The sequence below is a fragment of the Amblyraja radiata genome, chromosome X (assembly GCF_010909765.2).
Source record: "Amblyraja radiata isolate CabotCenter1 chromosome X, sAmbRad1.1.pri, whole genome shotgun sequence".
Lineage (NCBI taxonomy): Eukaryota > Metazoa > Chordata > Chondrichthyes > Rajiformes > Rajidae > Amblyraja > Amblyraja radiata.
In genome coordinates this window covers 1,570,502-1,595,420 of record NC_045999.1, presented here as the reverse complement: position 1 = coordinate 1,595,420, position 24,919 = coordinate 1,570,502, and the positions used below count along the sequence as shown (strand labels likewise).

Below are 24,919 nucleotides of genomic sequence, written 5' to 3'. Positions count from 1 at the left end.
ACACTACCACCCAGCTTTGTGTCATCTGCAAAACTTGCTAGTGTTGCTACTAATTCACTCTTCCAAATCATTAATATATATGGTAAACAGTTGCGGCCCCAACACCGAGCCTTGCGGCACTCCACTTGCCACTGCCTGCCATTCTGAAAAGGACCCGTTCACTCCTACTCTTTGCTTCCTGTCTGCCAACCAATTTTCTATCCATGTCAGCACTCTACCCCCAATACCATGTGCCCTAATTTTGCCCACTAATCTCCTATGTGGGACCTTATCAAATGCTTTCTGAAAGTCCAGGTACACTACATCCACTGGCTCTCCCTTGTCCATTTTCCTAGTTACATCTTCAAAAAACTCCAGAAGATTAGTCAACCATGATTTCCCCTTCGTAAATCCATGCTGATTTGGACCGATCCTGTTACTGCTATCCAAATGTTCGGCTATCTCATCTTTTATAATTGACTCCAGCATCTTCCCCACCACCAATGTCAGGCTAACTGGTCTATAATTCCCTGTTTTCTCTCTCCCGCCTTTCTTAAAAAGTGGGATAACACTAGCTACCCTCCAATCCACAGGAACTGATCCTGAGTCTATAGAACATTGAAAAATTATCACCAATGCATCCACAATTTCTAGAGCCACTTCCTTAAGTACCCTGGGATGCAGGCCATCAGGCCCTGGGGATTTATCAGCCTTCAGTCCCATCAGTCTATCCAACACCATTTCCTGCCTAGTGTGGATTTCCTTCAATTCCTCTGTCACCCCAGATGGTTAGACAGGAGTTTGGAACAAGTATTGAACTAGTAATAGATGACCATAGACATACAGCACAGAAACAGGCCCTTCGGCCCAACCCACCCATGCTGACCAAGATGGCCAATTAGGCTAGTCACATTTGCCTGCGTTGGGCCCATATCCCTCTAAACCTTCCCTAAGATAGACACAAAATGCTGGAGTAAAAGTGGAGGAAAAAGATGGGTGATGTTTTGGGTCGAGACCCTTCTTTAGAGTCTGTAGAAGGGTCTCATCCCAAAACATCACCCATCCATGTTCTCCAGAGATGCTGTTGAGTTACTCCAGCACTTTGTACGCTATTATGTATTAACCAGCATCTGCAGTTCCTTGTTTCTAAATCCAGATCCAGAACCATCTTAAGCCAAAAGTTCAAAGGACACATAGAAACATAGAAAATAGGTGCAAGAGGAGGCCATTCGAGCCAGCACCGCCATTCATTGCGATCATGGCTGATCGTCCCCTACCAATAACCCGTGCCTGCCTTCTCCCCATATCCCTTGACTCCACTAGCCCCTAGAGCTCTATCTACCTCTCTCTTAAATCCATCCAGTGATTTGGCCTCCACTGCCCTCTGTGGCAGGGAATTCCATAAATTCACAACTCTCTGGGTGAAAAAGTTTTTTCTCACCTCAGTCTTAAATGACCTCCCCTTTATTCTAAGACTGTGGCCCCTGGTTCTGGACTCGCCCAACATTGGGAACATGTTACTCCAGCTTCTTGTGTCTATGTATCTCCAGCTCCTTCCTACACATTTTGTCTATATTCATCCCGCTGGGTTGTAAATGGAACAATGCCTGGATTAAGGAGTAATAGCTATAAGAAGAGGTTAGACACACTTGGATTGTTATCTGTGGGGCAGCAGAGGCCGAGGGGAGATCTGACAGAGGTTTATAAAATTCTGAGAGGCGTAGATAGGGTCGACAATATATATTTCCCCCCAGTAATGACAAATACTAGAGGGCAGAGCTTTAAGATGAGAAGGGGGGGTGGAGGAGTTTAAAGCAGGATTTTTACATAGAGAGTGGTGGGTGCCTGGAACATACTACATGGGCGGTGGTGGAAGTACAGTAAATATGACAGCAATGTTAGAGGCATTAAGACAGAGACATGTACAGGCTGGGAATAGATGGATAGATACCATGTGGAGATAATTGGGTTTACTAGGATGAATGAATGAATAAGTTTGTTGGCGAAGTATTCACATACAAGGAATTTGCCTTGGTGACATACAGTTACAGTTAGGAATGACACATAAATCATTAAACATTAATAATAAAACATTATCGATTAAACATGTGAATTAAATAAAATACCAGAGCAGAATACCAGGATGGACAACATAGTGGGCAAAATGGCCTGTTCTAGTGTGTAGGAAGGAAGTTAAACCGAAGATAGACACAAAAAGCGGGAGTAACTCAGCGGGACAGGCAGCATCTCTGGAGAGAAGGAATGGGTGACGTTTCGGGTCGAGACCCTTCTTCAGACTGAAAGTCCTGTTCCTATGTTGTACTCTGTTCTGGGGCATATTTTCTCTTATCAACCTCTGTGCTCTAACGGCAGGACTCCAGTCATTAGTCGGTTCCATGCAGTGGACCAGATTTTTTTCTATTAGCGCCCCCTTTAGGAGGAGGTTAAATTATATTAAGTTAATTGACTGCCCACGGTCAAGAGATACAAACTGTTTATTTCTTACCTGAAACGAATGACAGATGCTCCATTAAAATTTGGGGTTCTTCTAAACACACTATTAAGCTGTAAAATAAATACATATATGAAGATTAATTTGAAATCGTTTAATAAATAAACAGCAAAACTATGAAATGTTAACCACACTAACATTTTGAGTGGCCATATCACCGACCATCATGTATTGCCTTTCTGCTGACTGGTTAGCACACAATAAAAGCTTTTCACTGTACCTCGGTACACGTGACAATAAACTGAACTTTTGTCAAAGGGCAAGCAAATCAGATTGGGAGCAGGGAGGAGAATTAAAGAGACATGTGACTTGACTTCCCCGTCACTTCCATTGCTTCGACCGTGAATATTCTAATATCTTATAATGTTATATATCATCATGCCTTCTGACCACCGAGTCTTCAGAGCATTTCTCTTTTGAAAGATTGAAATGGCTCTGTCTCTGACAACGTGGCTTAAGATAATAAAATCTACTCAGCGAATCTCCTCAGCGATTCAGAGATGTAACGTTATCCTGCACTTTATTGTTGAAGTGCCAATCTTATACTTAAAGCACTAAATTAAAACATGCCATTAAGAACATCTACTGTAAAACTTAGACAGTATTCCTTAAAAAGGAAAAGAACGCTCCAAAACCTGTCAACGACCTCCTCTGCCAGCTCATTCTGGATGGGATACAGCTCCCTCCACCCCCCTCCAAGACTCACTGGTCAACCTGAGGAGCACCTTCAGCACCAGACTGGTTCACCAAGATGCAGCACAGAACTCCACAGGAGATCTTTCTTCCCTTTGGCTATCAAACTGTACAACTCCTCCCCCTTCTGTCGTGGGGTAGACTGAGACTGACTCCCATTCACCCCCCCCTCCCCCCCCCCCCCCCCCTCCCCAATCCTTTCCACTCATCACTTTAATTTCACGTTTCATGTATTTTGTGGGTTTTATAACTGTTGGCAGATCAATTTAACCTCCTGGGATAAATAAAGTTACATAGAAACATCGAAAATAGATGCAGGAGTAGGCCATTTGTGTCCACATGTGGTCTTACCAGAGCCCTATACAACTGCAGAAGAACCTCTTTACTCCTATACTGAAATCCTCTTGTTATGAAGGCCAACATTCCATTAGCTTTCTTCACTGCCTCCTGTGCCTGCACGCCAACTTTCAGTGACCGGTGTACAAGGACGCCCAGGTCTTGCTGCACCTCCCCCTTGCCTAACCTAACCCCATTGAGATAATAATCTGCCCCCTTGGTTTTGCCGCCAAAGTGGATAACCTCACATTTATCTATATTATACTGCATCTGCCACGCATCTGCCCACTCACTCAACCTGTCCAGGTCACCCTGCAACCTCCTAACATCCTCTTCACAGTTCACACTGACACCCAGATTTCTGTCATCTGCAAACTTGCTAGTGTTGCTCCTAATTCCCTCTTCCAAATAATTAATATATATGGTAAACAGTTGCGGCCCCAACACCGAGCCTTGCGGCACTCCACTCGCCACTGCCTGCCATTCTGAAAAGGAGCCGTTCACTCATACTCCTTGCTTCCCGTCTGCCAACCAATTTTTTATCCATGTCAACACCCTACCCCCAATACCATGTGCTCTAATGTTAGTCACCAGTCTCCCGTGCAGGACCTTATCAAAAGCTTTCTGAAAGTCTAGATACACCATATCCACTGGCACCCCTTCATCCATTTTACTTGTCACATCCTCAAAAAATTCCAGAAGATTAGTCAAGCATGATTTTCCTTTCATAAATCTTAGCCGACTTGGACTAATCCTTTTACTGCTATCCAAATACCCCATTATTACCTATTTAACAATTGACTCCAGCATCTTTCCCCCCACCGAAGTCTGTAATTCCCCGTTTTCTCTCTTGCTCCGTTCTTGAAAAGTGGGATAACATTAGCTATCCTCTAATCCACAGGAACTGATCCTGAATCTATTGAACATTGGAAAATGATCACCAATGCATCCACTATTTCTAGAGCCACCTCCCTGAGGACCCTGGGATGCATACAATCAGGCCCAGGGGATTTATCATCCTTCAGTCCCATTAGCCTACCCAATACTATTTCACGCCAAATGAAAATTTCTTTCAGTTCCTCTACCCCCTTAGATCCTCTGTCCTCCAGTACTTCTGGGAGATTGTATGTGTCTTCCTTAGTGAAGACAGATCCGAAGTACCTGTTCAACTCTTCTGCCATTTCCTTATTCCCCATAATAATTTCACCCGTGTCAGCCTACATGGGACCCACATTTGACTGCTATTCTTTTTCTCTTAACAGCTTTTAATGTCCTTCTTTATATTCCTGGCCAGCTTCCACTCGTACTTCATCTTTTCAGCCCGTATTGCCCGTTTTGTTTCCTTCTGTTGCCCTATGAAAGTTTCCCAATCCTCTGGCTTCCGGCTACTCTTTGCTGTGTTAGACATCTTTTCTTTTAGTTTTATTCTATCTCTAACTTCACTTGTCAGCCACGGTTGCCTCCTACTCCCCTTAGAATCTTTCTTCCTTTTTGGAATGAAACGATCTTGCGTCTTCCGGATTATGCCTAGAAATTCCTGCCGTTCCTGTTCCACCGTCATTCCTGCTAGGATCCCTTTCCAGTCTACATTGGCCAGCTCCTCTCTCATGCCTTCATAGTCCCCTTTGTTCAACTGCATCACTGACACTTCCGATTTAACCTTCTCCTTCTCAAATTGCAGATTAAAACTAATCATATTATGATCACTACCTCCAAGCGGTTCCTTTACCTCTAGTTCTATTATCAAATCTGGTTCAATGGACAACACTAAATCTAGAATTGCCTTTTCTCTGGTCGGCTCCATTACAAGCTGCTCTAAGAATCCATCTCGGAGGCATTCTACAAACTCTCTTTCTTGGGGTCCTGAACCAACCTGATTTTCCCAGTCTACCTGCATATTGAAATCCCCCATCACCAGTTCTAACGTATCATTTCATAAAAAGAAATAGGATCAACGAGAGATTAATAAATAGATCAACAGAGAATAAGGGAACTTACCCCTCTAATAATATCCATAGCCAAGGATCGGAATTCGGTAGAATTTCGATTACTTAATCTTGGATTAAATTCACCATCAATACTGAAAGAGAGCGGGACATTAAATGCCCCCGGAGTTTGTGCGGTTGTAGTTGATTCAGTCGTACTGGAGGTTGTTGGTCCAGGTGTAGTTGGTGATTCAGTTACACCTGTAGTTGTTGGTCCAGGTGTAGTTTGTGATTCAGTTACACCTGTGGTTGTTGTTTCAGGTGTAGTTGGTGATTCAGTTACACCTGTAGTTGTTGGTCCAGGTGTAGTTTGTGATTCGGTTGTACCTGTGGTTGTTGATTCAGGTGTAGTTGGTGATTCAGTTACACCTGTAGTTGTTGGTCCAGGTGTAGTTGGTGATTCAGTTACACCTGTGGTTGTTGGTCCAGGTGTAGTTTGTGACGTAGTTGTACCTGTGGTTGTTGTTTCAGGTGTAGTTGGTGATTCAGTTACACCTGTAGTTGTTGGTCCAGGTGTAGTTTGTGATTCAGTTACACCTGTAGTTGTTGGTCCAGGTGTAGTTGGTGATTCAGTTACACCTGTAGTTGTTGGTCCAGGTGTAGTTGGTGATTCAGTTACACCTGTAGTTGTTGGTCCAGGTGTAGTTGGTGATTCAGTTACACCTGTGGTTGTTGGTCCAGGTGTAGTTTGTGACGTAGTTGTACCTGTGGTTGTTGTTTCAGGTGTAGTTGGTGATTCAGTTACACCTGTAGTTGTTGGTCCAGGTGTAGTTTGTGACGTAGTTGTACCTGTGGTTGTTGTTTCAGGTGTAGTTGGTGATTCAGTTACACCTGTAGTTGTTGGTCCAGGTGTAGTTTGTGACGTAGTTGTACCTGTGGTTGTTGTTTCAGGTGTAGTTGGTGATTCAGTTACACCTGTAGTTGTTGGTCCAGGTGTAGTTGGTGATTCAGTCGTACTGGAAGTTGGCAGTTCAGGTGTAGTTGGTGATTCTGTTGTACCTGTGGTTGTTGATTCAGGTGTTGTTGGTGATTCAGTTGTACCTGTAGTTGTTGGTCCAGGTGTAGTTGGTGATTCAGTTGTACCTGTAGTTGTTGGTCCAGGTGTAGTTGGTGATTCAGTTGTACCTGTAGTTGTTGGTCCAGGTGTAGTTGGTGATTCAGTTACACCTGTAGTTGTTGGTCCAGGTGTAGTTGGTGATTCAGTTACACCTGTAGTTGTTGGTCCAGGTGTAGTTGGTGATTCAGTTACACCTGTAGTTGTTGGTCCAGGTGTAGTTTGTGACGTAGTTGTACCTGTGGTTGTTGTTTCAGGTGTAGTTGGTGATTCAGTTACACCTGTAGTTGTTGGTCCAGGTGTAGTTGGTGATTCAGTCGTACTGGAAGTTGGCAGTTCAGGTGTAGTTGGTGATTCTGTTGTACCTGTAGTTGTTGGTCCAGGTGTAGTTGGTGATTCAGTTACACCTGTAGTTGTTGGTCCAGGTGTAGTTGGTGATTCAGTTACACCTGTAGTTGTTGGTCCAGGTGTAGTTGGTGATTCAGTTACACCTGTAGTTGTTGGTCCAGGTGTAGTTGGTGATTCAGTTACACCTGTAGTTGTTGGTCCAGGTGTAGTTGGTGATTCAGTTACACCTGTAGTTGTTGGTCCAGGTGTAGTTGGTGATTCAGTTACACCTGTAGTTGTAGACTCCAAATCGTTCAAAGTGGTACCTGGAGAAGATAAAATAGATAAATAAATATCCAGTAAAGCAGCTTAATATTATTATATTTTTATGTATATTCTAATATCATATATATATATTATTATGTCTTCCGACTACTGAGCCTGACCCACTGTGTTCCTATCCCCCAGGGAATCTATGGACAACATTCCCTCCATTTTGTCATGTTAATTTTGCTCATTATTCTGATAATTATCTTTTGGACGCCATTTCGACGAAGCATTTTAACTCCCCCACCCATTGCCACACTGGCCTTTCTGTCCTGGGCCTCCTCCATCCGAGCGCAAATTGGAGGAACAGCATCTCATATTTAGCTTGGGCAGCTAAATGTATGAACATTGACTTCTCTAACTTCAAGTACCCCTTGCTTTCCCTCTCTCTCCATAGAGCTAGTGTGAGCGGGTGATCGCTGGTCAGCATGGACTCTGTGGGCCGAAGGGCCTGTGGGCTGCACTAAATCTCTCCATCACCCTGTGACTTACTATAACAGAACATCAAAAATAGAAGGGTCTCGACCCGAAACGTTGCCAATTCCTTCTCTCCACAGATACTGCCTCACCCGCTGAGTTTCTCCAGCATTTTGTGTCTACCTTTGATTTTACCAGCATCTGCAGTTCTTTCTTAAACGTATTACAATGCAAGATATTTTTAATTCATTCACAGGGTGAGAACATTATTAGCATTAAGGGGGAATGTGGGAGAAATTTCCTCGATGGAATCTTTATTTCGGACCCTTTCACCATTATGAATAACATTGATCAGCCAACTTCAACCTGCTAGTTAGTCAGAGAGTGATAGTGTTGAAACAGGCCCTTCGGCCCAACTTGCCCACACCGGCCAACATGCCCCATTTACTCTAGTCCCACCTGCCTGTGTTTGGTCCATATCCCTCCACACCTGTCCTATCCACATACATCAGTCTTTGCAACAATCAATCAGGTAGCTCTTGCGTTGTGAAAGTTGCAGCATGATTTATAACACTTACCACCAGAACGGATGGTTGTTGGAAAAAGTGTGACGTTTCCTAACTCTGTGCCGTTGTCTAAATTATTCACCAATTGTCTCACCACTTCGGACTCAGTGGGCGGTGTGGTGGTGTTTACAAACTCTAGGGTGCAATTTGTGATAATGGATCCATTCCTAGAAGAGATAAATTCACCTGATAATATCCAGTTTAGTTCATATCACATTCTGAGAGCTATGACATAGACTGAGGTACAAGGACCCCCAGATCCCATTGTACTTCCCCTTTTCCCAACTTGACGCCATTTAGATAGTAATCTGCCTTCCTGTTTTTGCTACCAGAGTGGATAACCTCAAATTTATCCGCATTAAACTTCATCTGCCAGGCATCTGCCCACTCCCCCAACTTGTCCAAGTCACCCTGCATTCTCATAGCATCCTCTTCACAGTTCACACTACCACCCAGCTTTGTGTCATCTGCAAAACTTGCTAGTGTTGCTACTAATTCACTCTTCCAAATCATTAATATATATGGTAAACAGTTGCGGCCCCAACACCGAGCCTTGCGGCACTCCACTTGCCACTGCCTGCCATTCTGAAAAGGACCCGTTCACTCCTACTCTTTGCTTCCTGTCTGCCAACCAATTTTCTATCCATGTCAGCACTCTACCCCCAATACCATGTGCCCTAATTTTGCCCACTAATCTCCTATGTGGGACCTTATCAAATGCTTTCTGAAAGTCCAGGTACACTACATCCACTGGCTCTCCCTTGTCCATTTTCCTAGTTACATCTTCAAAAAACTCCAGAAGATTAGTCAACCATGATTTCCCCTTCGTAAATCCATGCTGATTTGGACCGATCCTGTTACTGCTATCCAAATGTTCGGCTATCTCATCTTTTATAATTGACTCCAGCATCTTCCCCACCACCAATGTCAGGCTAACTGGTCTATAATTCCCTGTTTTCTCTCTCCCGCCTTTCTTAAAAAGTGGGATAACACTAGCTACCCTCCAATCCACAGGAACTGATCCTGAGTCTATAGAACATTGAAAAATTATCACCAATGCATCCACAATTTCTAGAGCCACTTCCTTAAGTACCCTGGGATGCAGGCCATCAGGCCCTGGGGATTTATCAGCCTTCAGTCCCATCAGTCTATCCAACACCATTTCCTGCCTAGTGTGGATTTCCTTCAATTCCTCTGTCACCCCAGATGGTTAGACAGGAGTTTGGAACAAGTATTGAACTAGTAATAGATGGCCACAGACATACAGCACAGAAACAGGCCCTTCGGCCCAACCCACCCATGCTGACCAAGATGGCCAATTAGGCTAGTCACATTTGCCTGCGTTGGGCCCATATCCCTCTAAACCTTCCCTAAGATAGACACAAAATGCTGGAGTAAAAGTGGAGGAAAAAGATGGGTGATGTTTTGGGTCGAGACCCTTCTTTAGAGTCTGTAGAAGGGTCTCATCCCAAAACATCACCCATCCATGTTCTCCAGAGATGCTGTTGAGTTACTCCAGCACTTTGTACGCTATTATGTATTAACCAGCATCTGCAGTTCCTTGTTTCTAAATCCAGATCCAGAACCATCTTAAGCCAAACGTTCACAGGACACATAGAAACATAGAAAATAGGTGCAAGAGGAGGCCATTCGAGCCAGCACCGCCATTCATTGCGATCATGGCTGATCGTCCCCTACCAATAACCCGTGCCTGCCTTCTCCCCATATCCCTTGACTCCACTCGCCCCTAGAGCTCTATCTACCTCTCTCTTAAATCCATCCAGTGATTTGGCCTCCACTGCCCTCTGTGGCAGGGAATTCCATAAATTCACAACTCTCTGGGTGAAAAAGTTTTTTCTCACCTCAGTCTTAAATGACCTCCCCTTTATTCTAAGACTGTGGCCCCTGGTTCTGGACTCGCCCAACATTGGGAACATGTTACTCCAGCTTCTTGTGTCTATGTATCTCCAGCTCCTTCCTACACATTTTGTCTATATTCATCCCGCTGGGTTGTAAATGGAACAATGCCTGGATTAAGGAGTAATAGCTATAAGAAGAGGTTAGACACACTTGGATTGTTATCTGTGGGGCATCAGAGGCCGAGGGGAGATCTGATAGAGGTTTATAAAATTCTGAGAGGCGTAGATAGGGTCGACAATATATATTTCCCCCCAGTAATGACAAATACTAGAGGGCAGAGCTTTAAGATGAGAAGGGGGGGTGGAGGAGTTTAAAGCAGGATTTTTACATAGAGAGTGGTGGGTGCCTGGAACATACTACATGGGCGGTGGTGGAAGTACAGTAAATACGACAGCAATGTTAGAGGCATTAAGACAGAGACATGTACAGGCTGGGAATAGATGGATAGATACCATGTGGAGATAATTGGGTTTACTAGGATGAATGAATGAATAAGTTTATTGGCGAAGTATTCACATACAAGGAATTTGCCTTGGTGACATACAGTGACAGTTAGGAATGACACATAAATCATTAAACATTAATAATAAAACATTATCGATTAAACATGTGAATTAAATAAAATACCAGAGCAGAATACCAGGATGGACAACATAGTGGGCAAAATGGCCTGTTCTAGTGTGTAGGAAGGAACTTAAACCGAAGATAGACACAAAAAGCGGGAGTAACTCAGCGGGACAGGCAGCATCTCTGGAGAGAAGGAATGGGTGACGTTTCGGGTCGAGACCCTTCTTCAGACTGAAAGTCCTGTTCCTCTGTTGTACTCTGTTCTGGGGCATATTTTCTCTTATCAACCTCTGTGCTCTAACGGCAGGACTCCAGTCATTAGTCGGTTCCATGCAGTGGACCAGATTTTTTTCTATTCGCACCCCCTTTAGGAGGAGGTTAAAATATATTAAGTTAATTGACTGCCCACGGTCAAGAGATACAAACTGTTTTGTCCTTACCTGAAACTATTGACAACTGCTCGACGAAAATTTGGGGTTCCTCGAAACAACATTTCAAGCTTTAAAATAAATACATATATGAAGATTAATTTGAAATTGTTTAATAAATAAACAGCAAAACTATGAAATGTTAACCACACTAACATTTTGAGTGGCCATATCACCGACCATCATGTATTGCCTTTCTGCTGACTGGTTAGCACACAACAAAAGCTTTTCACTGTACCTCGGTACACGTGACAATAAACTGAACTTTTGTCAAAGGGCAAGCAAATCAGATTGGGAGCAGGGAGGAGAATTAAAGAGACATGTGACTTGACTTCCCTGCCACTTCCATTGCTTCGACCGTGAATATTCTAATATCTTATAATGTTATATATCATCATGCCTTCTGACCACCGAGTCTTCAGAGCATTTCTCTTTTGAAAGATTGAAATGGCTCTGTCTCTGACAACGTGGCTTAAGATAATAAAATCCACTCAGCGAATCTCCTCAGCAATTCAGAGATGTAACGTTATCCTGCACTTTATTGTTGAAGTGCCAATCTTATACTTAAAGCACTAAATTAAAACATGCCATTAAGAACATCTACTGTAAAACTTAGGCAGTATTCCTTAAAAAGGAAAAGAACGCTCCAAAACCTGTCAACGACCTCCTCTGCCAGCTCATTCTGGATGGGATACAGCTCCCTCCACCCCCCTCCAAGACTCACTGGTCAACCTGAGGAGCACCTTCAGCCCCAGACTGGTTCACCAAGATGCAGCACAGAACTCCACAGGAGATCTTTCTTCCCTTTGGCTATCAAACTGTACAACTCCTCCCCCTTCTGTCGTGGGGTAGACTGAGACTGACTCCCATTCACCCCCCCTTCCCCCTCCCCTCCCCCATCCCCAATCCTTTCCACTCATCACTTTAATTTCACGTTTCATGTATTTTGTGGGTTTTATAACTGTTGGCAGATCAATTTAACCTCCTGGGATAAATAAAGTTACATAGAAACATTGAAAATAGATGCAGGAGTAGGCCATTTGTGTCCACATGTGGTCTTACCAGAGCCCTATACAACTGCAGAAGAACCTCTTTACTCCTATACTGAAATCCTCTTGTTATGAAGGCCAACATTCCATTAGCTTTCTTCACTGCCTCCTGTACCTGCACGCCAACTTTCAGTGACCGGTGTACAAGGACACCCAGGTCTTGCTGCACCTCCCCCTTGCCTAACCTAACCCCATTGAGATAATAATCTGCCCCCTTGGTTTTGCCGCCAAAGTGGATAACCTCACATTTATCTATATTATACTGCATCTGCCACGCATCTGCCCACTCACTCAACCTGTCCAGGTCACCCTGCAACCTCCTAATATCCTCTTCACAGTTCACACTGACACCCAGATTTCTGTCATCTGCAAACTTGCTAGTGTTGCTCCTAATTCCATCTTCCAAATAATTAATATATATGGTAAACAGTTGCGGCCCCAAAACCGAGCCTTGCGGCACTCCACTCGCCACTGCCTGCCATTCTGAAAAGGAGCCGTTCACTCATACTCCTTGCTTCCCGTCTACCAACCAATTTTTTATCCATGTCAACACCCTACCCCCAATACCATGTGCTCTAATTTTAGTCACCAGTCTCCCGTGCAGGACCTTATCAAAGGCTTTCTGAAAGTCTAGATACACCATATCCACTGGCACCCCTTCATCCATTTTACTTGTCACATCCTCAAAAAATTCCAGAAGATTAGTCAAGCATGATTTTCCTTTCATAAATCTTAGCCGACTTGGACTAATCCTTTTACTGCTATCCAAATACCCCATTATTACCTATTTAACAATTGACTCCAGCATCTTTCCCCCCACCGAAGTCAGGCTAACTGGTCTGTAATTCCCCGTTTTCTCTCTTGCTCCGTTCTTGAAAAGTGGGATAACATTAGCTATCCTCTAATCCACAGGAACTGATCCTGAATCTATTGAACATTGGAAAATGATCACCAATGCATCCACTATTTCTAGAGCCACCTCCCTGAGGACCCTGGGATGCATACAATCAGGCCCAGGGGATTTATCATCCTTCAGTCCCATTAGCCTACCCAATACTATTTCATGCCAAATGAAAATTTCTTTCAGTTCCTCTACCCCCTTAGATCCTCTGTCCTCCAGTACTTCTGGGAGATTGTATGTGTCTTCCTTAGTGAAGACAGATCCGAAGTACCTGTTCAACTCTTCTGCCATTTCCTTATTCCCCATAATAATTTCACCCGTGTCAGCCTACATGGGACCCACATTTGACTGCTATTCTTTTTCTCTTAACAGCTTTTAATGTCCTTCTTTATATTCCTGGCCAGTTTCCACTCGTACTTCATCTTTTCAGCCCGTATTGCCCGTTTTGTTTCCTTCTGTTGCCCTATGAAAGTTTCCCAATCCTCTGGCTTCCGGCTACTCTTTGCTGTGTTAGACATCTTTTCTTTTAGTTTTATTCTATCTCTAACTTCACTTGTCAGCCACGGTTGCCTCCTACTCCCCTTAGAATCTTTCTTCCTTTTTGGAATGAAACGATCTTGCGTCTTCCGGATTATGCCTAGAAATTCCTGCCGTTCCTGTTCCACCGTCATTCCTGCTAGGATCCCTTTCCAGTCTACATTGGCCAGCTCCTCTCTCATGCCTTCATAGTCCCCTTTGTTCAACTGCATCACTGACACTTCCGATTTAACCTTCTCCTTCTCAAATTGCAGATTAAAACTAATCATATTATGATCACTACCTCCAAGCGGTTCCTTTACCTCTAGTTCTATTATCAAATCTGGTTCAATGGACAACACTAAATCTAGAATTGCCTTTTCTCTGGTCGGCTCCATTACAAGCTGCTCTAAGAATCCATCTCGGAGGCATTCTACAAACTCTCTTTCTTGGGGTCCTGAACCAACCTGATTTTCCCAGTCTACCTGCATATTGAAATCCCCCATCACCAGTTCTAACGTATCATTTCATAAAAAGAAATAGGATCGACGAGAGATTAATAAATAGATCAACAGAGAATAAGGGAACTTACCCCTCTAATAATATCCATAGCCAAGGATCGGAATTCGGTAGAATTTCGATTACTTAATCTTGGATTAAATTCACCATCAATACTGAAAGAGAGCGGGACATTAAATGCCCCCGGAGTTTGTGCGGTTGTAGTTGATTCAGTCGTACTGGAGGTTGTTGGTCCAGGTGTAGTTGGTGATTCAGTTACACCTGTAGTTGTTGGTCCAGGTGTAGTTTGTGATTCAGTTACACCTGTGGTTGTTGTTTCAGGTGTAGTTGGTGATTCAGTTACACCTGTAGTTGTTGGTCCAGGTGTAGTTGGTGATTCAGTTACACCTGTAGTTGTTGGTCCAGGTGTAGTTTGTGATTCTGTTGTACCTGTGGTTGTTAATTCAGGTGTAGTTGGTGATTCAGTTACACCTGTGGTTGTTGGTCCAGGTGTAGTTTGTGACGTAGTTGTACCTGTGGTTGTTGTTTCAGGTGTAGTTGGTGATTCAGTTACACCTGTAGTTGTTGGTCCAGGTGTAGTTGGTGATTCAGTCGTACTGGAAGTTGGCAGTTCAGGTGTAGTTGGTGATTCTGTTGTACCTGTGGTTGTTGATTCAGGTGTTGTTGGTGATTCAGTTGTACCTGTAGTTGTTGGTCCAGGTGTAGTTGGTGATTCAGTTACACCTGTAGTTGTTGGTCCAGGTGTAGTTTGTGACGTAGTTGTACCTGTGGTTGTTGTTTCAGGTGTAGTTGGTGATTCAGTTACACCTGTAGTTGTTGGTCCAGGTGTAGTTGGTGATTCAGTCGTACTGGAAGTTGGCAGTTCAGGTGTAGTTGGTGATTCTGTTGTACCTGTAGTTGTTGGTCCAGGTGTAGTTGGTGATTCAGTTACACCTGTAGTTGTTGGTCCAGGTGTAGTTGGTGATTCAGTTACACCTGTAGTTGTTGGTCCAGGTGTAGTTGGTGATTCAGTTACACCTGTAGTTGTTGGTCCAGGTGTAGTTGGTGATTCAGTTACACCTGTAGTTGTTGGTCCAGGTGTAGTTGGTGATTCAGTTACACCTGTAGTTGTTGGTCCAGGTGTAGTTGGTGATTCAGTTACACCTGTAGTTGTAGACTCCAAATCGTTCAAAGTGGTACCTGGAGAAGATAAAATAGATAAATAAATATCCAGTAAAGCAGCTTAATATTATTATATTTTTATGTATATTCTAATATCATATATATATTATTATGTCTTCCGACTACTGAGCCTGACCCACTGTGTTCCTATCCCCCAGGGAATCTATGGACAACATTCCCTCCATTTTGTCATGTTAATTTTGCTCATTATTCTGATAATTATCTTTTGGACGCCATTTCGACGAAGCACTTTAACTCCCCCACCCATTGCCACACTGGCCTTTCTGTCCTGGGCCTCCTCCATCCGAGCGCAAATTGGAGGAACAGCATCTCATATTTAGCTTGGGCAGCTAAATGTATGAACATTGACTTCTCTAACTTCAAGTACCCCTTGCTTTCCCTCTCTCTCCATAGAGCTAGTGTGAGCGGGTGATCGCTGGTCAGCATGGACTCTGTGGGCCGAAGGGCCTGTGGGCTCAACTAAATCTCTCCATCACCCTGTGACTTACTATAACAGAACATGAAAAATAGAAGGGTCTCGACCCGAAACGTTGCCAATTCCTTCTCTCCACAGATACTGCCTCACCCGCTGAGTTTCTCCAGCATTTTGTGTCTACCTTTGATTTTACCAGCATCTGCAGTTCTTTCTTAAACGTATTACAATGCAAGATATTTTTAATTCATTCACAGGGTGAGAACATTATTAGCATTAAGGGGGAATGTGGGAGAAATTTCCTCGATGGAATCTTTATTTCGGACCCTTTCACCATTATGAATAACATTGATCAGCCAACTTCAACCTGCTAGTTAGTCAGAGAGTGATACAGTGTTGAAACAGGCCCTTCGGCACAACTTGCCCACACCGGCATACATGCCTCTTTTACTCTAGTCCCACCTGCCTGTGTTTGGTCCATATCCCTCCGCACCTGTCCTATCCACGTACATCAGTCTTTGCAACAATCAATCAGGTAGCTCTTGCGTTGTGAAAGTTGCAGCATGATTTATAACACTTACCACCAGAACTGATGGACGATCGAATAAGTGTGACGTTTCCTAACTCTGTGCCGTTGTCTAAATTATCCGCCAATTGTCTCACCACTTCGGACTCAGTGGGCGGTGTGGTGGTGTTTTCGTACTGTAGGGTGCAATTTGTGATAATGGATCCATTCCTAGAAGAGATAAATTCACCTGATAATATCCAGTTTAGTTCATATCACATTCTGAGAGCTATGACATAGACTGAGGTACAAGGACCCCCAGATCCCGTTGTACTTCCCCTTTTCCCAACTTGACGCCATTTAGATAGTAATCTGCCTTCCTGTTTTTGCTACCAGAGTGGATAACCTCAAATTTATCCGCATTAAACTTCATCTGCCAGGCATCTGCCCACTCCCCCAACTTGTCCAAGTCACCCTGCATTCTCATAGCATCCTCTTCACAGTTCACACTACCACCCAGCTTTGTGTCATCTGCAAAACTTGCTAGTGTTGCTACTAATTCACTCTTCCAAATCATTAATATATATGGTAAACAGTTGCGGCCCCAACACCGAGCCTTGCGGCACTCCACTCGCCACTGCCTGCCATTCTGAAAAGGACCCGTTCACTCCTACTCTTTGCTTCCTGTCTGCCAACCAATTTTCTATCCATGTCAGCACTCTACCCCCAATACCATGTGCCCTAATTTTGCCCACTAATCTCCTATGTGGGACCTTATCAAATGCTTTCTGAAAGTCCAGGTACACTACATCCACTGGCTCTCCCTTGTCCATTTTCCTAGTTACATCTTCAAAAAACTCCAGAAGATTAGTCAACCATGATTTCCCCTTCGTAAATCCATGCTGATTTGGACCGATCCTGTTACTGCTATCCAAATGTTCGGCTATCTCATCTTTTATAATTGACTCCAGCAACTTCCCCACCACCAATGTCAGGCTAACTGGTCTATAATTCCCTGTTTTCTCTCTCCCGCCTTTCTTAAAAAGTGGGATAACACTAGCTACCCTCCAATCCACAGGAACTGATCCTGAGTCTATAGAACATTGAAAAATTATCACCAATGCATCCACAATTTCTAGAGCCACTTCCTTAAGTACCCTGGGATGCAGGCCATCAGGCCCTGGGGATTTATCAGCCTTCAGTCCCATCAGTCTATCCAACACCATTTCCTGCCTAGTGTGGATTTCCTTCAATTCCTCTGTCACCCCAGATGGTTAGACAGGAGTTTGGAACAAGTATTGAACTAGTAATAGATGGCCATAGACATACAGCACAGAAACAGGCCCTTCGGCCCAACCCACCCATGCTGACCAAGATGGCCAATTAGGCTAGTCACATTTGCCTGCGTTGGGCCCATATCCCTCTAAACCTTCCCTAAGATAGACACAAAATGCTGGAGTAAAAGTGGAGGAAAAAGATGGGTGATGTTTTGGGTCGAGACCCTTCTTTAGAGTCTGTAGAAGGGTCTCATCCCAAAACATCACCCATCCATGTTCTCCAGAGATGCTGTTGAGTTACTCCAGCACTTTGTACGCTATTATGTATTAACCAGCATCTGCAGTTCCTTGTTTCTAAATCCAGATCCAGAACCATCTTAAGCCAAAAGTTCAAAGGACACATAGAAACATAGAAAATAGGTGCAAGAGGAGGCCATTCGAGCCAGCACCGCCATTCATTGCGATCATGGCTGATCGTCCCCTACCAATAACCCGTGCCTGCCTTCTCCCCATATCCCTTGACTCCACTCGCCCCTAGAGCTCTATCTACCTCTCTCTTAAATCCATCCAGTGATTTGGCCTCCACTGCCCTCTGTGGCAGGGAATTCCATAAATTCACAACTCTCTGGGTGAAAAAGTTTTTTCTCACCTCAGTCTTAAATGACCTCCCCTTTATTCTAAGACTGTGGCCCCTGGTTCTGGACTCGCCCAACATTGGGAACATGTTACTCCAGCTTCTTGTGTCTATGTATCTCCAGCTCCTTCCTACACATTTTGTCTATATTCATCCCGCTGGGTTGTAAATGGAACAATGCCTGGATTAAGGAGTAATAGCTATAAGAAGAGGTTAGACACACTTGGATTGTTATCTGTGGGGCATCAGAGGCCGAGGGGAGATCTGATAGAGGTTTATAAAATTCTGAGAGGCGTAGATAGGGTCGACAATATATATTTCCCCCCAGTAATGACAAATACTAGAGGGCAGAGCTTTAAGATGAGAAGGGGGGGTGGAGGAGTTTAAAGCAGGATTTTTACATAGAGAGTGGTGGGTGCCTGGAACATACTACATGGGCGGTGGTGGAAGTACAGTAAATACGACAGCAATGTTAGAGGCATTAAGACAGAGACATGTACAGGCTGGGAATAGATGGATAGATACCATGTGGAGATAATTGGGTTTACTAGGATGAATGAATGAATAAGTTTATTGGCGAAGTATTCACATACAAGGAATTTGCCTTGGTGACATACAGTGACAGTTAGGAATGACACATAAATCATTAAACATTAATAATAAAACATTATCGATTAAACATGTGAATTAAATAAAATACCAGAGCAGAATACCAGGATGGACAACATAGTGGGCAAAATGGCCTGTTCTAGTGTGTAGGAAGGAACTTAAACCGAAGATAGACACAAAAAGCGGGAGTAACTCAGCGGGACAGGCAGCATCTCTGGAGAGAAGGAATGGGTGACGTTTCGGGTCGAGACCCTTCTTCAGACTGAAAGTCCTGTTCCTCTGTTGTACTCTGTTCTGGGGCATATTTTCTCTTATCAACCTCTGTGCTCTAACGGCAGGACTCCAGTCATTAGTCGGTTCCATGCAGTGGACCAGATTTTTTTCTATTCGCACCCCCTTTAGGAGGAGGTTAAAATATATTAAGTTAATTGACTGCCCACGGTCAAGAGATACAAACTGTTTTGTCCTTACCTGAAACTATTGACAACTGCTCGACGAAAATTTGGGGTTCCTCGAAACAACATTTCAAGCTTTAAAATAAATACATATATGAAGATTAATTTGAAATTGTTTAATAAATAAACAGCAAAACTATGAAATGTTAACCACACTAACATTTTGAGTGGCCATATCACCGACCATCATGTATTGCCTTTCTGCTGACTGGTTAGCACACAACAAAAGCTTTTCACTGTACCTCGGTACACGTGACAATAAACTGAACTTTTGTCAAAGGGCAAGCAAATCAGATTGGGAGCAGGGAGGAGAATTAAAGAGACATGTGACTTGACTTCCCTGCCACTTCCATTGCTTCGACCGTGAATATTCTAATATCTTATAATGTTATATATCATCATGCCTTCTGACCACCGAGTCTTCAGAGCATTTCTCTTTTGAAAGATTGAAATGGCTCTGTCTCTGACAACGTGGCTTAAGATAATAAAATCCACTCAGCGAATCTCCTCAGCAATTCAGAGATGTAACGTTATCCTGCACTTTATTGTTGAAGTGCCAATCTTATACTTAAAGCAATAAATTAAAACATGCCATTAAGAACATCTACTGTAAAACTTAGGCAGTATTCCTTAAAAAGGAAAAGAACGCTCCAAAACCTGTCAACGACCTCCTCTGCCAGCTCATTCTGGATGGGATACAGCTCCCTCCACCCCCCTCCAAGACTCACTGGTCAACCTGAGGAGCACCTTCAGCACCAGACTGGTTCACCAAGATGCAGCACAGAACTCCACAGGAGATCTTTCTTCCCTTTGGCTATCAAACTGTACAACTCCTCCCCCTTCTGTCTTGGGGTAGACTGAGACTGACTCCCATTCACCCCCCCTCCCCCCCCTTCCCCCTCCCCTCCCCCATCCCCAATCCTTTCCACTCATCACTTTAATTTCACGTTTCATGTATTTTGTGGGTTTTATAACTGTTGGCAGATCAATTTAACCTCCTGGGATAAATAAAGTTACATAGAAACATCGAAAATAGATGCAGGAGTAGGCCATTTGTGTCCACATGTGGTCTTACCAGAGCCCTATACAACTGCAGAAGAACCTCTTTACTCCTATACTGAAATCCTCTTGTTATGAAGGCCAACATTCCATTAGCTTTCTTCACTGCCTCCTGTACCTGCACGCCAACTTTCAGTGACCGGTGTACAAGGACGCCCAGGTCTCGCTGCACCTCCCCCTTGCCTAACCTAACCCCATTGAGATAATAATCTGCCCCCTTGGTTTTGCCGCCAAAGTGGATAACCTCACATTTATCTATATTATACTGCATCTGCCACGCATCTGCCCACTCACTCAACCTGTCCAGGTCACCCTGCAACCTCCTAATATCCTCTTCACAGTTCACACTGACACCCAGATTTCTGTCATCTGCAAACTTGCTAGTGTTGCTCCTAATTCCATCTTCCAAATAATTAATATATATGGTAAACAGTTGCGGCCCCAAAACCGAGCCTTGCGGCACTCCACTCGCCACTGCCTGCCATTCTGAAAAGGAGCCGTTCACTCATACTCCTTGCTTCCCGTCTGCCAACCAATTTTTTATCCATGTCAACACCCTACCCCCAATACCATGTGCTCTAATTTTAGTCACCAGTCTCCCGTGCAGGACCTTATCAAAGGCTTTCTGAAAGTCTAGATACACCATATCCACTGGCACCCCTTCATCCATTTTACTTGTCACATCCTCAAAAAATTCCAGAAGATTAGTCAAGCATGATTTTCCTTTCATAAATCTTAGCCGACTTGGACTAATCCTTTTACTGCTATCCAAATACCCCATTATTACCTATTTAACAATTGACTCCAGCATCTTTCCCCCCACCGAAGTCAGGCTAACTGGTCTGTAATTCCCCGTTTTCTCTCTTGCTCCGTTCTTGAAAAGTGGGATAACATTAGCTATCCTCTAATCCACAGGAACTGATCCTGAATCTATTGAACATTGGAAAATGATCACCAATGCATCCACTATTTCTAGAGCCACCTCCCTGAGGACCCTGGGATGCATACAATCAGGCCCAGGGGATTTATCATCCTTCAGTCCCATTAGCCTACCCAATACTATATCACGCCAAATGAAAATTTCTTTCAGTTCCTCTACCCCCTTAGATCCTCTGTCCTCCAGTACTTCTGGGAGATTGTATGTGTCTTCCTTAGTGAAGACAGATCCGAAGTACCTGTTCAACTCTTCTGCCATTTCCTTATTCCCCATAATAATTTCACCCATGTCAGCCTACATGGGACCCACATTTGACTGCTATTCTTTTTCTCTTAACAGCTTTTAATGTCCTTCTTTATATTCCTGGCCAGCTTCCACTCGTACTTCATCTTTTCAGCCCGTATTGCCCGTTTTGTTTCCTTCTGTTGCCCTATGAAAGTTTCCCAATCCTCTGGCTTCCGGCTACTCTTTGCTGTGTTAGACATCTTTTCTTTTAGTTTTATTCTATCTCTAACTTCACTTGTCAGCCACGGTTGCCTCCTACTCCCCTTAGAATCTTTCTTCCTTTTTGGAATGAAACGATCTTGCGTCTTCCGGATTATGCCTAGAAATTCCTGCCATTCCTGTTCCACCGTCATTCCTGCTAGGATCCCTTTCCAGTCTACATTGGCCAGCTCCTCTCTCATGCCTTCATAGTCCCCTTTGTTCAACTGCATCACTGACACTTCCGATTTAACCTTCTCCTTCTCAAATTGCAGATTAAAACTAATCATATTATGATCACTACCTCCAAGCGGTTCCTTTACCTCTAGTTCTATTATCAAATCTGGTTCAATGGACAACACTAAATCTAGAATTGCCTTTTCTCTGGTCGGCTCCATTACAAGCTGCTCTAAGAATCCATCTTGGAGGCATTCTACAAACTCTCTTTCTTGGGGTCCTGAACCAACCTGATTTTCCCAGTCTACCTGCATATTGAAATCCCCCATCACCAGTTCTAACGTATCATTTCATAAAAAGAAATAGGATCAACGAGAGATTAATAAATAGATCAACAGAGAATAAGGGAACTTACCCCTCTAATAATATCCGTAGCCAAGGATTGGAATGCGGGAGAATTTCGATTACTTAAACTTGGATCAAATTCACCACCAATACTGAAAGAGAGCGGGACATTAACTACCCCCGGAGTTTGTGCGGTTGTAGTTGATTCAGTCGTACTGGAGGTTGTTGGTCCAGGTGTAGTTGGTGGTTCAGTCGTACTGGAAGTTGGCAGTTCAGGTGTAGTTGGTGATTCTGTTGTACCTGTGGTTGTTGATTCAGGTGTTGTTGGTGATTCAGTTGTACCTGTAGTTGTTGGTCCAGGTGTAGTTGGTGATTCAGTTGTACCTGTAGTTGTTGGTCCAGGTGTAGTTGGTGATTCAGTTACACCTGTAGTTGTTGGTCCAGGTGTAGTTGGTGATTCAGTTACACCTGTAGTTGTTGGTCCAGGTGTAGTTGGTGATTCAGTTACACCTGTAGTTGTTGGTCCAGGTGTAGTTTGTGACATAGTTGTACCTGTGGTTGTTGTTTCAGGTGTAGTTGGTGATTCAGTTACACCTGTAGTTGTTGGTCCAGGTGTAGTTGGTGATTCAGTCGTACTGGAAGTTGGCAGTTCAGGTGTAGTTGGTGATTCTGTTGTACCTGTAGTTGTTGTTTCAGGTGTAGTTGGTGATTCAGTTACACCTGTACTTGTTGGTCCAGGTGTAGTTGGTGATTCAGTTACACCTGTAGTTGTTGGTCCAGGTGTAGTTTGTGACGTAGTTGTCCCTGTGGTTGTTGTTTCAGGTATAGTTGGTGATTCAGTTACACCTGTAGTTGTTGTTTCAGGTGTAGTTGGTGATTCAGTTACACCTGTAGTTGTTGGTCCAGGTGTAGTTGGTGATTCAGTCATACTGGAAGTTGGCAGTTCAGGTGTAGTTGGTGATTCTGTTGTACCTGTGGTTGTTAATTCAGGTGTAGTTGGTGATTCAGTTACACCTGTAGTTGTTGGTCCAGGTGTAGTTGGTGATTCAGTTACACCTGTGGTTGTTGGTCCAGGTGTAGTTGGTGATTCAGTTACACCTGTAGTTGTAGACTCCAAATCGTTGAAAGTGGTACCTGGAGAAGATAAAATAGATAAATAAATATCTAGTAAAGCAGCTTAATATCATTATATCATTATATTTTTATGTATATTCTAATATCGTATACACATATATATATATAATTATGCCTTCCGACTACTGAGCCTGACCCACTGTGTTCGTATCCCCCAGGGAATCTATGGACAGCATTCCCTCCATTTTGTCATGTTAATTTTCCTCATTATTCTGATACTTATCTTTTGGACGCCATTTCGACGAAGCACTTTAACTCCCCCACCCATTGCCACACTGGCCTTTCTGTCCTGGGCCTCCTCCATCCCAGCGCAAATTGGAGGAAGAGCATCTCATATTTCGCTTGGGCAGCTTACACCCCGGCGGTATGAACATTGACTTCTCTAACTTCAAGTACCCCTTGCTTTCCCTCTCTCTCCATAGAGCTAGTGTGAGCGGGTGATCGCTGGTCAGCATGGACTCTGTGGGCCGAAGGGCCTGTGGGCTGCACTAAATCTCTCCATCACCCTGTGACTTACTATAACAGAACATCAAAAATAGAAGGGTCTCGACCCGAAACGTTGCCAATTCCTTCTCTCCACAGATGCTGCCTCACCCGCTGAGTTTCTCCAGCATTTTGTGTCTACCTTTGATTTTACCAGCATCTGCAGTTCTTTCTTAAACGTATTACAATGCAAGATATTTTTAATTCATTCACAGGGTGAGAACATTATTAGCATTAAGGGGGAATGTGGGAGAAATTTCCTCGATGGAATCTTTATTTCGGACCCTTTCACCATTATGAATAACATTGATCAGCCAACTTCAACCTGCTAGTTAGTCAGAGAGTGATACAGTGTTGAAACAGGCCCTTCGGCACAACTTGCCCACACCAGCCAACATGCCCCATTTACTCTAGTCCCACCTGCCTGTGTTTGGTCCATATCCCTCCGCAGCTGTCCTATCCACGTACATCAGTCTTTGCAACAATCAATCAGGTAGCTCTTGCGTTGTGAAAGTTGCAGCATGATTTATAACACTTACCACCAGAACTGATGGACGATCGAATAAGTGTGGCGTTTCCAAAATCTGTGCCGTTGTCTAAATTATTCGCCAATAGGCTCACCACCGCGGACTCAGTGGGCGGTGTGGTGGTGTTTTCGTACTCTAGGGTGCAATTTGTGATAATGGATCCATTCCTAGAAGAGATAAATTCACCTGATAATATCCAGTTTAGTTCATATCACATTCTGAGAGCTATGACATAGACTGAGGTACAAGGACCCCCAGATCCCGTTGTACTTCCCCTTTTCCCAACTTGACGCCATTTAGATAGTAATCTGCCTTCCTGTTTTTGCTACCAGAGTGGATAACCTCAAATTTATCCGCATTAAACTTCATCTGCCAGGCATCTGCCCACTCCCCCAACTTGTCCAAGTCACCCTGCATTCTCATAGCATCCTCTTCACAGTTCACACTGCCACCCAGCTTTGTGTCTTCCGCAAACTTGCTAGTGTTGCTACTAATTCACTCTTCCAAATCATTAATATATATGGTAAATAGTTGCGGCCCCAACACCGAGCCTTGCGGCACTCCACTCGCCACTGCCTGCCATTCTGAAAAGGACCTGTTCACT

The 24,919-nt window shown here is 43.8% G+C and overlaps 1 protein-coding gene and 1 long non-coding RNA gene across 7 annotated transcripts in view; one reads left to right on the top strand and one right to left on the bottom strand.

Annotated features, from left to right (window-relative positions):
• LOC116968264 (mucin-2-like) overlaps window positions 1-24,919 on the bottom strand; it is a 77,192-nt gene that overhangs the window by 28,178 nt on the left and 24,095 nt on the right. The window contains exons 10-20 of one of the 2 annotated variants that reach the window (XM_033014965.1): window positions 24,328-24,482; window positions 23,270-23,305; window positions 22,892-22,933; window positions 22,242-22,597; window positions 19,187-19,245; window positions 16,272-16,426; window positions 15,198-15,275; window positions 14,736-14,861; window positions 14,610-14,651; window positions 14,442-14,525; window positions 6,505-6,630 (exon numbers count right to left, since the gene is read on the bottom strand). In XM_033014965.1, coding sequence (XP_032870856.1) covers window positions 6,505-6,630; window positions 14,442-14,525; window positions 14,610-14,651; window positions 14,736-14,861; window positions 15,198-15,275; window positions 16,272-16,426; window positions 19,187-19,245; window positions 22,242-22,597; window positions 22,892-22,933; window positions 23,270-23,305; window positions 24,328-24,482 — 1,259 coding nt within the window. Of the gene's footprint in view, window positions 1-6,504; window positions 6,631-14,441; window positions 14,526-14,609; window positions 14,652-14,735; window positions 14,862-15,197; window positions 15,276-16,271; window positions 16,427-19,186; window positions 19,246-22,241; window positions 22,598-22,821; window positions 22,934-23,269; window positions 23,306-24,327; window positions 24,483-24,919 lie in introns of those variants that run through there. The other variant, XR_004410434.1, reaches the window with a different exon arrangement.
• Window positions 6,908-24,919, top strand: part of LOC116968265 — a 33,071-nt gene continuing 15,059 nt past the window's right edge. Inside the window, exons 1-5 of one of the 5 annotated variants that reach the window (XR_004410440.1) lie at window positions 14,319-14,333; window positions 14,586-14,669; window positions 14,712-14,837; window positions 14,964-15,005; window positions 22,448-22,531. This is a non-coding gene — a long non-coding RNA (uncharacterized LOC116968265). The other 4 variants (XR_004410439.1, XR_004410436.1, XR_004410438.1 and 1 more) reach the window with 4 other exon arrangements.